The sequence below is a fragment of the Cucurbita moschata genome, unplaced genomic scaffold (genome assembly GCF_002738365.1).
Source record: "Cucurbita moschata cultivar Rifu unplaced genomic scaffold, Cmos_1.0 Cmo_Scf00012, whole genome shotgun sequence".
Classification (NCBI taxonomy): Eukaryota; Viridiplantae; Streptophyta; class Magnoliopsida; order Cucurbitales; family Cucurbitaceae; genus Cucurbita; species Cucurbita moschata.
The window spans coordinates 2,438,611-2,453,390 of record NW_019268528.1 but is presented as its reverse complement, the minus strand read 5'-3'; the positions used below and the strand labels follow the sequence as shown (position 1 = coordinate 2,453,390).

General features: G+C 38.9%; 2 protein-coding genes across 2 annotated transcripts; both read right to left on the bottom strand.

The window, feature by feature from the left end:
- Positions 1–1,511: 1,511 nt before the first annotated feature.
- On the bottom strand, positions 1,512–6,240 carry LOC111450256 (leucine aminopeptidase 2, chloroplastic-like). The gene is made up of 10 exons (XM_023090280.1): positions 6,063–6,240; positions 5,009–5,423; positions 3,888–4,082; positions 3,523–3,751; positions 3,307–3,433; positions 3,103–3,198; positions 2,940–3,017; positions 2,396–2,456; positions 2,122–2,309; positions 1,512–2,024 (listed from the first exon to the last, which is right to left on the bottom strand). Exons 1-10 carry the CDS (start codon positions 6,123–6,125, stop codon positions 1,896–1,898), a joined length of 1,581 nt encoding a protein of 526 aa, XP_022946048.1. The 5' UTR covers positions 6,126–6,240; the 3' UTR covers positions 1,512–1,895.
- Positions 6,241–9,557: 3,317 nt separating this feature from the next.
- On the bottom strand, positions 9,558–14,780 carry LOC111450255 (leucine aminopeptidase 2, chloroplastic-like). Its single transcript, XM_023090278.1, has 10 exons — positions 14,686–14,780; positions 13,161–13,575; positions 12,229–12,423; positions 11,886–12,114; positions 11,671–11,797; positions 11,093–11,188; positions 10,930–11,007; positions 10,197–10,257; positions 9,923–10,110; positions 9,558–9,812 (listed from the first exon to the last, which is right to left on the bottom strand). Exons 1-10 carry the CDS (start codon positions 14,746–14,748, stop codon positions 9,684–9,686), a joined length of 1,581 nt encoding a protein of 526 aa, XP_022946046.1. The 5' UTR covers positions 14,749–14,780; the 3' UTR covers positions 9,558–9,683.

The window sequence follows — 14,780 nt, the reverse complement described above, 5'->3', positions numbered from 1 at the left end:
ACTTGAAATGATACTAGTGATCTGGGGTTATAAAATCTATGAGGTAGGTGTCTCGTCAATGAACAAACACTTTCAGTTACCTGCAATAGCAATTTTGTCTCATCAAATTACTATTTGATTAAGTATGTCCAAATATAAAGGTGAGTTGTCAATGTTGCTTACTCTGTCTTTTCCAGCCAAACACTGCAGTTCCCTAATGGAAGGAGTTCCCTATATTTGTCTTTTTTTCGGAACCATTAAGTCAATCGAAGGAATCAGATATGACTTGTGCTCATTTAAGTTCGTCATTACTTTGTCAAACGAGTAGTTAATACAAATGACAATGCCGGCAAGAGTGATCTTGAGAGACAGAGGAGGGAGAAGAAGGGTAAGAGAAGAAACAGAGAAAATGAACTTATTAGGAAGATCTCATCAATTTTTTGTTGAGGATTATTGGGAGTAAGTCCCACGTTGGTTAATTCAGTGGAAGATCATGAGTTTATAAGTGAGTAATACTATCTCCATTAAGTGAGTAATACTATCTCCATTAAGTGAGTAATACTATCTCCATTGGTACGAGGCCGTTTGGCGAATTCCAAAACAAAGCCACGAGAGCTTATGCTTAAAGTGGACAATATCATACCATTGTGGAGAGTCCTGATTACTAACATGGTATCAGAGCCATGCCCTAAACTTAGTCATGTTAATAGAATCCTCAAATATCGAACAAAGAATTGTGAGCCTCGAAAGTATAGTCAAAAGTGACTAAAGTGTCGAACAAAGGGGGTGTACTTTGTTCGAGGGCTCCAGATAAAGGAGTCAAGCCTTGATTAAGGGGAGACTATTCGAGAGCTTCATAAGCCTCAGGGGAGGCTTATAGTGTACTTTGTTCGAGGGGAGCATTGTTGAGGATTATTGGGAGTGAGTCTCACCTTGGCTAATTTAGGGAATGATCATGGGGTTTATAAGTGAGAAATACTATCTCCATTGGTATGAGACCTTTTGGGGAAGCCCAAAGCAAAGCCATGAGAGTTTATGCTCAAAGTGGACAATATCATACTATTGTGGAGAGTCGTGATTCCTAACATTTTTTCCATTGGAAAGTCTTCCACCGACAGGTTCTTCGTGCACCCTATTCTTCATTTATCACCTGTTCCCCTTGTTTTGTTGCTTGTAGACTAAAGGTGATCTTCATTCATTCCTTTCCCTAAAGGTGACATTTATCATCGTGATCTTCATTTCCTGGATCTTTTATAAGATTTTGTTATTTGGAATGAGATATCACATGGGTTCGAAAGAAAAAGTCTAAAGAGAAGAATAGTATTTGCTAAGGGTGGACTTAGACGGTTACTAATGGTATTAGAGTATCGGCAGGTATGTCAGTGAGGGTGCTAGGTGGGTCCCCAAGGGGGTGGATTGTGAGATCTCACATCGGTTGGAAAGGGAAAGTTCAAAGAAGACAATATCTTCTACTGGTAGACTTGGATTGTTATATTACTCATCATCGTCCATCTCTCATTCAAAATATTACTCATCGTCGTCCATCTCTCATTCTTTTGAGTTGGAGTCTAATCTGTAATTTTGTGTTTTGTTGGCTAGCTTTTCTTGCTTCTTATTTTTATTTTATATTACCATCATGTATTCTTTCAGTTGTTCTCAGTGAAGCATATTGTGATAGCAAATGAGGAAATAGATTTAGGGGAAGGTGTATACATACACCAAGGAAACGCATGATAGAAAAGTCTAAAACACTAAGAATTGCCAAGAATCCTTAACAAGAGTCTTTATTGATATTACTAATACTTAGCATAACTTTTATTTAGATTGATTTCTCAATGCTGCGACCCTTGAAAACTCTTAGCATCCACCTTAGAGTTGTTGATTTATTGTTGAGGTCCTTGCCATGCCTGAACCTCTTAAGAAGCATTCTTTAGAACCCACTCCACAAGTGTGGACACACCGAATCCAGTTGCAATTCTCTTCCTGGCATTCCAAACGGGACCAGCAATGTCCAGGTGCATCCATTGGACATTGTCAGCAACAAACTACACAAACCAACTTCCAAGTTAGTGGGTATCTATATGTCTATCTAAGAGCCCTTTAAGATATCATTTGGTTGGTAAGAACATGAGTGACAAATACCTGCTTCAGAAACAGAGCGCCTGTGATAGCACCGCCTTGACCAGGACCAGTGTTGATCATATCAGCCACGCCTGATTTCATTGACTCCCAATAACTTTCCTCCATTGGCAGCCTCCATATCTTCTCGCCACTCCTCTCTGCAGCATCAATTACCTCTTTTGCTAGATCTTCATTTTGTGTAAAGGCACCTGGAAACACACACATGAAACACAATCACATGTTCTTACCTTCAAATGAAGCATGAAGAATAAGATGTTTTGAAGATTACTCATACCTGCAACTGAAGGCCCAAGAGCTATTATACAAGCACCGGTTAGAGTAGCCAGGTCTATAATCTGCAAAGCATTTTGATGTTGCATTAGATATCTAATCTGTAACAGCCCAAGCCCACCGCTAGCAGATATTGTCTTCTTTGGACTTTCTCTTCCGGGTTTCTCCTTAAAGTTTTTAAAGCGCGTCCCTTATAAAGAATGTTTTGTTCCTCTCTCCAACCGAGAGGGATCTCACAATCCCCTCCTTTAGGGCCCAATGTGATCGCTAGCAGATATTGTCCTTTTGGACTTTTCCTTCCGGGCTTCTCCTTTAAGTTTTCAAAACGCGTCTTAGGGAGAGGTTTTCACACCCTTATAAAAAATGTTTTGTTTCCCTCTCCAACTGACGAATGTTTTTTCCCCTCTCCAACCGACGAGGGATCTCACAATCCCCTCCTTTAGGCACAATGTTATCGCTGGTTCCTTGTGATCTCACATAATGAATTCACAAGGTTAACGATCAATGAACATTATAAAATTTCCAATACTATCTTATTGTATATTTACCTTTTCAACACCCAGGTTACAAGTGTAGAACAAAGCATCAGCAAGGCAAAGTCTTCCTTCAGCATCTGTGTTGTTAACCTGAAAATACAGAACAGATACAATCAATGAATGATGATCGCCCAAAGATCCTTTTTTGTGGGTCAATGAACCCAAGAATGTGTACCTCAATTGTCTTTCCATTTGAAGCTGTGACGATATCACTTGGTCTCATGCCAGTTGCACTTATCATGTTTTCACAGGCAGGAACAACAAAATGAATCTGTTCGGGAACCAGAAAACAAGCCCAGGAGGAACAACAAATATTAGATCTATTGGACAATTAAGAGCTTAATGACATGGAAAGGAGTGACAGATCTAATGCCTTTACCTCTACCCCAGGAGGTTTAAGTTGAGCAATGGCTTTTGCTGCTCCAAAAATTGCTGCAGCCCCTCCCATATCATTCTTCATTGTTTCAATGCTACTGTTGGGTCCTGTTTTAAGGTTGTAGCCACCACTAATTGAAAGAAGAAGTCAGAGAGTTACTCGAACATTTGTTGAGAATTTGCTAAAGAAACGTATCAGGGTAGTTCATGAATGGATCACCTGTCAAAGGTAATTCCTTTACCAACTAAACCCAATTTGGTTAATACAGGTCCACAGGGAGGTTTGTAACACAGGTGGATAAAATGAGCAGGATTTGCAGTGGCTGCTGCAGTGACACCAAGGTAGGAACCCATCTTCAATTCTATCATTCTGTCTTCTTTGAAAATTTTTGCTGAAAGAACATCGTTGTACTTCTCGGCAATCTTTGAAACCTCTTCTGCCAATTCCCCTAATGTGTGGATGCAATTTAGCAAGGTCAGTACCATGTATGCTTTATAATCATAAAATAAATGCTATGACATGTTACCATTGTCCAATAGCAAGAAAGTAAATGTTAGATATTAAAGCATAAGAAAGGAGCGAACCTGGGGTAAGTACATTTGCAGGTGAATTTACAAGTTCTTTTACAAAAACAATCCCAGAACTGACATATTCTGCATATTCTAACTTTTTTTCCATATCAGGTCCAGATCCAAGACCAAGAACATTCACGGATTCAAGTAGAGTCATTTTGGGGTCTGATCTGTATCGGTTGTCGTCAAATATCCCATTGACAATCCCTGTGATACATAGAAAATTCAGTGTCTTCAACGTTTAGTTCTATACTTTGGCTGAAGTCTATTACTAGCAGATGATGTTCGCTTTGGCACGTTATGGATCGCTATCAGCCTCATGATTTTGAAATGTGTCTATTAGAAAGAGGTTTTCACTCTTATAAGGAATGCTTCGTTCCTCTCTCTAACTGATGCAAGATCAAACAATCCACTTTTTTAGGGGCTTAGCGTCCTCGCTGGCACATTGCCCGATGTCTGGCTTTCATACCATTTGTAACAGTCCAAGTCCACCGCTAGTAGATATTGTCCGCTTTGGGCTGTTACGTATTGTCATCAGCCTCACGGTTTTAAAACGTGTATACTAGGAAGAGATTTCCACACACTTATAAGAAATGGTTTGTTCCCTCTCTAATCGATGTGGGATTTCACAATCCACCCTTTTTTGGGGTCCAATATTCACTGGCACACTGTACGGTATCTGGGTTGATACCATTTGTAAATAGCCCAAGTCCACCACTAACAGATATCGTTCGCTTTGACCTATTACGTATCGCCGTCAACCTCACGGTTTTAAAACGCGTCTATTAGGAAGAGGTCTCCACACCCTTATAAAGAATGTTTTGTTTCCCTCTCCATCTCCAACCGATGTGGGATCTCACATCTACCTTCTTGGGGCCAGCGTCCTCGCTAACATATCGCCTGATGTCTGGCTCTGATACCATTTGTAACGGCCCAAGTCTATCACTAGCAGATATTGTTTACTTTAGTCCATTACGTATCGTCGTTAGTTTCATAGTTTTAAAACACGTCTATTAGAGAGAGGTTTTCAATTCCCCTCTCTAACCGTTGTGAGATCTCACACCTCTCTACAAATACTCTACCGTTTTTTTAAAAATAATTTTAGGACATAGTATAAAGATTAGAAGAGGTACCAACTGCAATGGCAGAGGCAATGTCAAGCTTGGATTCATCCGACAGGTCCTCGGAGAAGGCAAGAACGACAGCAAGTGAAGCAGCTCGAGATGCCTGTGCTGCTGCTGCAATGGCCTCACCTAGACCAACAAAGGCTACAGCTCTAGAGGCTGATTGGCCAAGGCCAAATAAACCAACCCTCTTAAATCTCAAGCCAGAAACTCTTAGAACAATGGATTGGGCAGACTTTCCAGAGAACTCTTCCTCTGAAGAAGCCTCACCCAACAATCCACCCAAGGCTTCATTCAACCTGTGCAAAAGGGGATTCTTGAAGTGGCCCTCTTCATCCCTCTCCACATCTTTCTCTATCACACCCACAGCAAGCAAGTCTCCACTCCATTCCAAGACATCAATGTCTTTTGCAGCAAAATTTATCTGCTAGGCATTTTAAGAAACAGTTAACATACTCTATTACTACTTTATGGCAAATATATGAACACTTTGAAGGGCTTCTGTAACGACTCAGATCCACTACTACTCGATATTGTCTTCTTTGGACTTTTCCTCAATGTTTTAAAACGCGTCTGTTAGGGAAAGGTTTCTACACCCTTATAAAAGAGTGTTTTGTTCTCCTCCCCAACCAATGTGGAACATCATAATCCACCCCCCTTCGGGGCCTAGTGCCCTCGGCACTCATTCCTTTCTCCAATCGATGTGAGATCCCTTCCAAATCCACTCTCCTTTGGGGCCCAGCGTCCTTACCGGCACACCGCCTTGTGTCTACCCCCTTTCGGGGACAGCGAGAAGGCTGGCACATCGTCCGGTGTCTGGCTCTAATACCATTTGTAACGACCCAGATCCACCACTAGCAGATATTGTCCTCTTTGGGCTTTCCCTTTCGGGCTTCCCTCAAGGCTTTAAAATGCGTCTACTAGGGGAAGGTTTCCACACCCTTGAAAGGGTGTTTTGTTCTCCTCCCCGACTAATGTGGGATATTACAGCTTCCAGAGGTGGAAATGGGAAGAAAATGCAAGAACAAATAGACGAGCATTAAATTTGGTGTGTCGTACGAACCTTAGGGGCATTGCTTGGGCCAGGACGAGTAAGGCCAAGAGTATCATTTGGTGTATCAGCCATGAACTCAACTCCCTCAACACAAGAACAAATCAAAATGAAGTATCAGAAGAAGAAAGTGAATGTGGTGGTTTGGTGAAAGATCCCAAACACTTATTTATAGTCAGCCATTGGCTAAGAGGAAGAGATCATCTTGGTAAAGATGAACATAAAATAGTTTACGAGAATCTTTTTTTAACCTTTTAATCAATGATATATATTTTAATCCACTTATCTAAATTAAGACTGGCATAGAAATAAACATGTGTTTCTCGATTATTATTATAAAGTTGGCTTGAGTACTATCTTAGTCTTCTTACTTTTTGACTTCCTATGTTTTTTTAATTTAATATTTTAAAATGAATTAAAATTCATAAAAAAAAATTATTTTACTCGTTTTTAACGGTCACAATGTTTGATTTATTCTATAAGGGATACAAGCTGAACAAATAATAATAATATTTTTTCGTTTTTATAATTTAATTTATTTTCAACCACTTTTAATATTGTCATGAAATTAGATTCTTTAATGATTTTAAATTCAATTTTTATTTATGTCAAATATATGATTAATGCTTATTATTAGTTATTTTTTCAATTTTTTCAATTTCGTCTTGAATATTTCAAAATTTTCAATTTTGTTTTTAATGTAATATGTAAATTCTTTATTTATTTTTTAGTCATATTTTCATATTTGTTGGCAAAATAAAGATATAAGGTGAAAATCGTGTTTGAAGTGCATGTTATGAATAGTAGTGCATATTTATAAGTTTTGGGATTAATATAAAATATTTTTTTATTGTTCAATTATAATTAAAGGAGATTTACTTCCGTTTAGATAAGGATTTGGAATTTGGATTTGGTTGTGTTCCATCTTCGAATGTAGTCTCAGTTTATTCATGTACTCTTCTTTTTAGGTGTCATATGTCCGCCAGCTTCCATCTCTTAGTTCACCCTTAAATCACATCTTATTGAAACAGGTATCGCTCTAAGACCCATGTCCAAGATTTAGATCAGGATCCGAAATTTAGATTCGGCACCTGATGGCATCGGAATTCCCTTACAACATGGTCAACTTACTTACTCTTTACTTCTAAGAACGAAAACTATCCTCACAAACCAACACGAGTCATTTCAACATATTTTTTCCTCACTCACATGTATTTTAGGAAAATTTTCAAGAGGTTACCTAGCCTAAAATTGCTTCGAGCAAATCATGCTTAACTATGGAATTCTTATGATTGGCCATCGAAAAGGAAGGTGGACCGTTTGGTATAGGTAGCAACTTTCAATTGTTTTAAATCTTTCTTAGTCCTCATATTCTTATGATCACTCTCATTTAAACGTGGTCTCAGTTCTATGTACCTCTCATATACTTGGAGTCAACTTTGGGCTTTACTTTCATTTTTGACTGGGGTTAGATGCATTGTAGGGCTCACTCACATATACGAACTCACTAAGCAAGCTCATAAACGTATCTCTAAGCCTCACTATGGGCTAGTGCTTGCTGACGCTATCAAAAATCAAAGAAAAATAAAGGAGTGCATATAATATCTTAATGTATGCATTCGTATGTAACATACCGGAGAAGTAATCCATACTCGTTTGACATATAACATGCATGAGATGCCACGTTAAAAATCATGATTTGATAAAATGATGCACAAAATACTTCCATATTTATCACGACATGTAATCTATATGAGACGTGCACAAAGAAGAAGGAAGATGAGGAGGATTTGAAAAAAGCCCTTGTGTTTGCTTTGCTTTCTTCTCTTACTTCAGGTAGTTTTAGGTATGTTGGCTTTTCGAGAAATAAGATTCACTAACATTGAGAGATGAGTTATGGAGATCATGACGATAAGGTTATTCATCGTCTTTTATTCACGCTCGTCATGCATGGTAATTCATAGTATCTCACAGGGCATAAACGTAATCATATTAATATAACAAATGTGTTCTACAATCAGATCACTAGCATATCATAACTTAAATTAATATCACTTAGGAGTGTCACACGTTACGTAACCTTCCTGTGTGATATTCATGCTTCAGCCACTTCATCCAATCTAGCTTGTAGACGTTTCAATAGTAAGTTCACCTATTGCGTTGACCTAACTCGATATACTTAAGTTTTTTTTAGCTAGGAGCAGCTTATTCTGTTCGTCATGGCCCAAAATCACCTAAAATGTTCTATAACATCAAATTTAAAAACTATTTACGAAACTAACTTTACCTAATTCACTTAAAATAATCGTAAACCGCCGTAAACATCTCGAAAACTTATTTATAATGTGCCATTGGCAAAGAGGAAGAGATCAATTTGGAAAAGATAACATAATTTTTATTATATTAATTTTCAAAACCACATGTTTTGTGTTGTTATTGTTCATTCTCCATACATTATTGTTTGTTTGTTTTGGTGCCTTTTCATTATTTATACTCTTTTAAAATTAAATTTATTATTTTTACTTCAAAAAAAAACATTTAATTTTTTTTTTCATAACCATTTAATTTTTTTGTTTTTTCTGTTTTTTAAAATTATATTTATTTTTTCAGTTTTTTTTTAAATAAAATCAAAATTTTAAAAGTTACTTTTATTTATTTATTTATCTTTGTTGATTTTTTAAAACGTTTTAAGAATGGGTAATTAAAAAAAGGAAGTTATAGGCGAGGAAGGTTAATATTTGAATATTGGTGTGAAACTTCTCACTGGCAGGCGTGTGTTAAAAACTTTGAAGGGAAGCCCGAGAGGGAAAGCTCAATAAAGACAATATCTACTATGGGTGGACTTGGACTGTTACAACTTTAGTAATAAATGGATATATTTTACATATAACCATGGGACCATATGGACGATGGTAAGCCAGGAAACAATGAGGAGACATGGAATAAACATCCACGTGCCCACTATTGACGCACAAACACTTGGCAAACTTAAATGCACCAATGTCGGATGGAAGGAGTTTTAAAACTTTTTAACGAAGTTTTGAAAAAAGACTTGAATCAAAGCAACGAGCTTTAAAATGATAAACGATATCTTATTCACTAAACTATGTTCAGATTGACAGATAAGAATATGAATAAAAAAACGTTCCTTTCAAATATGACATTAGTATTAGGTCTATGTAACTTCAAAATGTCATTTTATATGCTTTTTTAACATTATAATTCTAGGTTGCTTGTTTAACTTCTCGTTTGAAACAAATAATAATTTCTCGTTCTTTTTATCCAATTTTGTGGGTGTTTGACACAAATTTAGAATCTTAACTTAGAGGATTGAGCTCGAGTTTTAAGTAACCAATACTAAAACTGTGTCTAAAGTGCATGTTTGAAGTACACCATAGATTTAGAGTTGCACTCTTATGTGCTATCGGACACGTTATGTCATGGATATAGTCATATTATAAACGAATTGTTCGTAATTATGACTGGATCAAAAGTCTAACGAAACGCACGATAAGAGAAACTCGGGTGCTTTATTGATATTACTTAGACACAAGTTTTATTCAGATTGAAAACTCATAAGATGCACTTAGAACTGTTGAATTAATATTGAGGTTCTTGCCACTCTTGGACCTCTTAAGAAGAGTTCTTCATAACCCACTCCACAAGCGTGGAGACACCAAATCCAGTTGCAATACTCTTCCTGGCATCCCAAATAGGGCCAGACATGTCAAGGTGCATCCATTGGACATTCTCATCAACAAACTACACACACAAACTTCCAAGTTAGTGGGTATCTATCTATGCATCTACAGCTCTTTATGATATCATTTGGTAGGTAAGAACATGAAAGAACGTTTGAAGATGATACCCACCTGCTTCAGAAACAGAGCGCCTGTGATAGCACCGCCTTGACCAGGACCAGTGTTGATCATATCAGCCACGCCTGATTTCATGAACTCCCAATAGCTTTCCTCCATTGGCAACCTCCATATCTTCTCACCACTCCTCTCTGCAGCAGCAAATACCTCTGTTGCTAGCTCTTCGTTTGGTGTAAAGGCACCTGGAAACAACTCACATGAAACACATTCACATGTTCTTATCTTCAAATTAAGCATGAAGAATAGGATGTTATGAAGATTATTGTACCTGCAACTGAAGGCCCAAGAGCAGTTATACAAGCACCAGTTAGAGTAGCCAGGTCTATAATCTGCAAAGGAATTTGATGTTGCATTAGGTATGTAATTCAAGCCCACTACTAACAGATATTGTCCTCTTTGGACTTTCCTTCAAGGTTTTTAAAACGCGTCTGTTTGGGAGAAGTTTCCACACCCTTATAAAGAATGTTTCGTCCTCCCTCCAACCAATGTGGGATCTCATAATCCACCCTCTTCAGAGTCCAGTGTCCTCACTGGTAGTCGTTCTCCTCTCCAATCGATGTGGGACCCCCTAATCGACCCCCTTCAGGGCCTAGTGTCCTCACTGGCACTCCGCCTGGTGTCCACCACCCTTCGGGGTTTAGCCTCCTCACTGCACATAGCCCGATGTCCGGCTCTGATAGCATTTGTAACAGCCCAAGTCCACTGCTAGCAAATATTGTCTTCTTTGGGCTTTCCCTTCCAAATTTTCTCTCAAGATTTTAGAATGCATTTGCTAGGGAGAGGTTTCCACACCCTTATAAAGAATGCTTCGTTCCTCTCTCCAACCGATAGGGGATCTCACAATTCACCCTCTTCGGGGCCAATGTCCTCGCTGGTACTCGTTCCCCTTTCGAATCAATATGGGATCTCACAATCCCTGTTCCACTCTCCAATCGAGGGATCTCACATAATGAATCCACAAGGTTGGGTTGCCGACCAATGAACACTTATTGTATATTTACCTTATCAACACCCAGCTTACAAGTGTATATCAATGCATCAGCAAGGGTAAGTCTTCCTTCAGCATCAGTGTTATTAACCTAAAAATGAAAAATAGATACAATCAATGAATGATGATATCCCAAAGATCCTTTTTTGTGTGTCAATGAACCCAAGAATGTATACCTCAATTGTCTTTCCATTTGAAGCTGTGACAATATCACTTGGTCTCATACCAGTTGCACTTATCATGTTCTCACAGGCAGCAACAACAAAATGAATCTGTAGGGGAACATGAAAACAAGCCCCCATTATCTCTATTACACAGTTAAGAGCTTCATGACATGGAAACGAGGGACAAATCTTGTAACAACCCAAGTCCACCGCTAGCAGATATTGTCCTTTTTGGGCTTTCCCTTTTGAGGATCCCCTTAAGGTTTTTAAAACGCGTATGCTAGGGAGAGGTTTCCACACCCTTATAAGGAATGCTTCGTTCTCTTCTCTAACTGATGTGGGATCTTACAATCCATCCCCCTCGGGGCCCAACATGCTTTCTAGCACACCGCTCGGTAATTGGCTCTGATACCATTTGTAATAGTTCAAGTCTACCGCTAGCAGATATTGTCCTCTTTGGGCTTTCCCTTTTAGATTTTCTCTCAAAGTTTCTAAAACGCGTTTGCTAGGGAGAGGTTTCCACACCCATATAAAGAATGTTTCGTTCTCCTCCCCAACCGATGTGGGATCTCACAGATCTAACGCTTTACCTCCACACCAAGAGGTTTAAGCTCAGCAATGGCTTTTGCTGCTCCAAAGATTGCTGCTGCCCCTCCCATATCCTTTTTCATTGTTTCAATGTTACTGTTGGGTCCTGTTTTAAGGTTGTAGCCACCACTAATGGAAAGAAAAAAACAGAAAGTTACTCAAACATTTGTTGAGCATTTGCTAAATAAACTTATCAGGGTAGTTCATGAATGATCACCTGTCAAAGGTAATTCCTTTACCAACTAAACCCAATTTGGTTAATACAGGTCCACAGGGAGGTTTGTAACACAGGTGGATAAAATGAGCAGGATTTGCAGTGGCTGCTGCAGTGACACCAAGGTAGGAACCCATCTTCAATTCTATCATTCTGTCTTCTTTGAAAATTTTTGCTGAAAGAACATCGTTGTACTCCTCTGCAATCTTTAAAACCTCTCCTGCAAATTCCCCTAATGTGTGGATGTAACTTAGCAAAGTCAGTGCAATGACAAGTTATATGAAGTTGATACTCAATATTAGTTCAAAGTAAATGATAGATATTAAAGCATAAGAAAGGAGGGAACCTGGGGTAAGTATATTTGCAGGTGAGTTTACAAGTTCTTTTCCAAAAACTATCCCAGAACTGACATATTCTGCATATTTCAACTTTTTTTCCATATTAGGTCCAAATCCAAGACCAAGAACATCCACAGATTGAAGTAGAGTCATTTTGGGGTTTGATTTGTATCTGTTGTCGTCAAATATTCCTTTGACAATCCCTGTGATGCATAGAAAATTCAGTGTCTTCAACGTTTAGTTCTATACTTTTATAGAAGGCTCTTGTAACCGCCCAAGTCTTAGTAGATATTGTCCGTTTTGACCCATTACGCATTGTTGTCAGCCTCACGGTTTTAGAACGCGTCTACTAGGAAGAGATTTCCATTAATCTTACGAGGAATTCTTCGTTCCCCTCTCCAACTGATGTGGGATCTCACAATCCACCGTGAGGGCCATACGTCCTCGCTAGCACACCACCCGATATCTGGCTCTGATACCATTTGTAACAGTCCAAGCCCAACACTTATAGATGTCCACTTTGGCCCATTACGTATCAACAACAACCTCATGGTTTTGAAACGCGTCTACTAGGAAGAGGTTTCCACACCCTTATAAAGAATGCTTCCTTCCCCTCTCCAACCGACGTGGGATCTCACAATCCACCATTTTAGGGGGCCCAGCGTCCTCACTAGCACACCGTCCAGTGTACTCTGATACCATTTGTAACAGCTCAAGTCCACCGCTAACAGATATTGTCCATTTTGAACTATTACGTATCGCGTCAGTCTCACAGTTTTCAAATGCATCTACTAGGGAGAGGTTTCCACACCCTCATAAGGAATGCTTCGTTCCCTCTCCAACCGATGTGGGATCTCGCAGCGCTCTACAAATTTCTACCGTCCTTTTGACTAATTTTTGAAGTAATTTTACGACGTAATATAAAGATTAGAACAGGTACCAAGTGCAATGGCAGAGGCAATATCAGGCTTGGATCCATCCGAAAGGTCCTCGGAGAAGGCAAGAGCTAGAGCAAGTGAAGCTGCTCGAGATGCCTGTGCTGCTGCTGCAATGGCCTCACCTAGATCAACAAAGGCCACAGCTCTAGAAGCTGATTGGCCAAGGCCAAATAAACCAACCCTCTTAAATCTCAAGCCAGAAACTCTTAGAACAATGGATTGGGCAGACTTTCCAGAGAACTCTTCCTCTGAAGAAGCCTCACCCAACAATCCACCCAAGGCTTCATTCAACCTGTGCAAAAGGGAATTCTTGAAGTGGCCCTGTTCATCCCTCTCCACATCTTTCTCTATCACACCCACAGCAAGCAAGTCTCTACTCCATTCCAAGACATCAATGTCTTTTGCAGCAAAATTTATCTGTGAGGCATTTTAACAAACAGTTAACATACACTATTACTACTTCATGCCAAACATATGAACACCATAAACATATGCTTAGAGATGTCCACGAGTTAGGATAAAGATTAGGAAGTCTTATCCATTCTCGATTCTCACCTCCTATTTCAGTTTCCATTTCCACCAAATTTATCTGAGAATCGAGTAGGAATTCTTCGCCGGGTCCGTGAAAGATTTTTCGAATCTGTTTATATTTCTCTTTAAAAGAATATTTATTTTAAAGAATTTTTTAATGATTCATTTTTTTAAAAAAATTAATTTTTAATAAAAAACGGAAAAAATTCCAATAAATCCAATAATATTTTTTATAAGAAAAAAAAAACAATAATAATGTAATGTTTAATATCACACTACCATTTGTGTAATAGCGGGCCATCGCTAATAGATATTATTAGTTTTGACCCATAATATATTGGGTCAGTTTCACCGTTTTTAAAGTCATTTATTAGCGAGAAGTTATTATTAGCTTTGGCCCAGTTTCACCGTTTTCAAATGGACAGTTAGGGTGAAGTTCTGGAGAGAGGTTTTTGGACCCTTAATGATTCGTTCTCCTCTACAACGGACGTGGGATCTCACAATTCACTCTTTGGTGGGCTATCGTCTTGCTAGCACCACCCCCCAGTGTCTAGCTGTGATACCATTTGTAACAGCCCAAAACCACCGCTAGCCTGTTACGTATCATCGTCAACTTCACGATTTTAAAACGCGTCTATTGAGGAGAGGTTTCCACCCCCTTATGAGGAATGCTTTGTTCTCCTCTCCAACTAATGTGGGATCTCACAATTTTCCACACTTGAATATATAAACTAAGTAGGGGACGGAGACAGGGACGGAGACAGGGATGATGAATATTAACCCATCTCTAGCCTCATTTGGGAGAAATGCCTCTCCACTCTCTCATTTCGTGTAAGTTAAATAAATATCTCTAATTATACTCGCAACCCATTAACCTCGACAATATACAAATGAACATTCAACCCTTCAAATCCAAGAAAACTCAAACAAACTAAAGGCTTCCAAAAAATGGGAAGAACAAGTAGATGAACATCAAACTTGGTGTGTCCTACAAACCTTAGGGGCATTGCTTGGGCCAGGCCGAGTAAGGCCAAGAGTGACACGAGCTATGTCAGCCATGAACTCAACAAAACAACATAGCAAAATGCTCT

Excerpts from the sequence above, each read along its gene's own strand:
- LOC111450256 (XM_023090280.1), bottom strand. The coding sequence starts at position 6,125 with ATGGCTGATACACCAAATGATACTCTTGGCCTTACTCGTCCTGGCCCA. Across the intron at positions 5,424-6,062 it reads GCCCAAGCAATGCCCCTAAG|ATAAATTTTGCTGCAAAAGA; the intron begins GTTCGTACGACA and ends AATGCCTAGCAG. Across the intron at positions 3,018-3,102 it reads CAAATGGAAAGACAATTGAG|GTTAACAACACAGATGCTGA; the intron begins GTACACATTCTT and ends CTGTATTTTCAG.
- LOC111450255 (XM_023090278.1), bottom strand. The coding sequence starts at position 14,748 with ATGGCTGACATAGCTCGTGTCACTCTTGGCCTTACTCGGCCTGGCCCA. Across the intron at positions 12,115-12,228 it reads TGCAAATATACTTACCCCAG|GGGAATTTGCAGGAGAGGTT; the intron begins GTTCCCTCCTTT and ends TCCACACATTAG. Across the intron at positions 11,189-11,670 it reads TTAAACCTCTTGGTGTGGAG|ATTCATTTTGTTGTTGCTGC; the intron begins GTAAAGCGTTAG and ends GTTCCCCTACAG.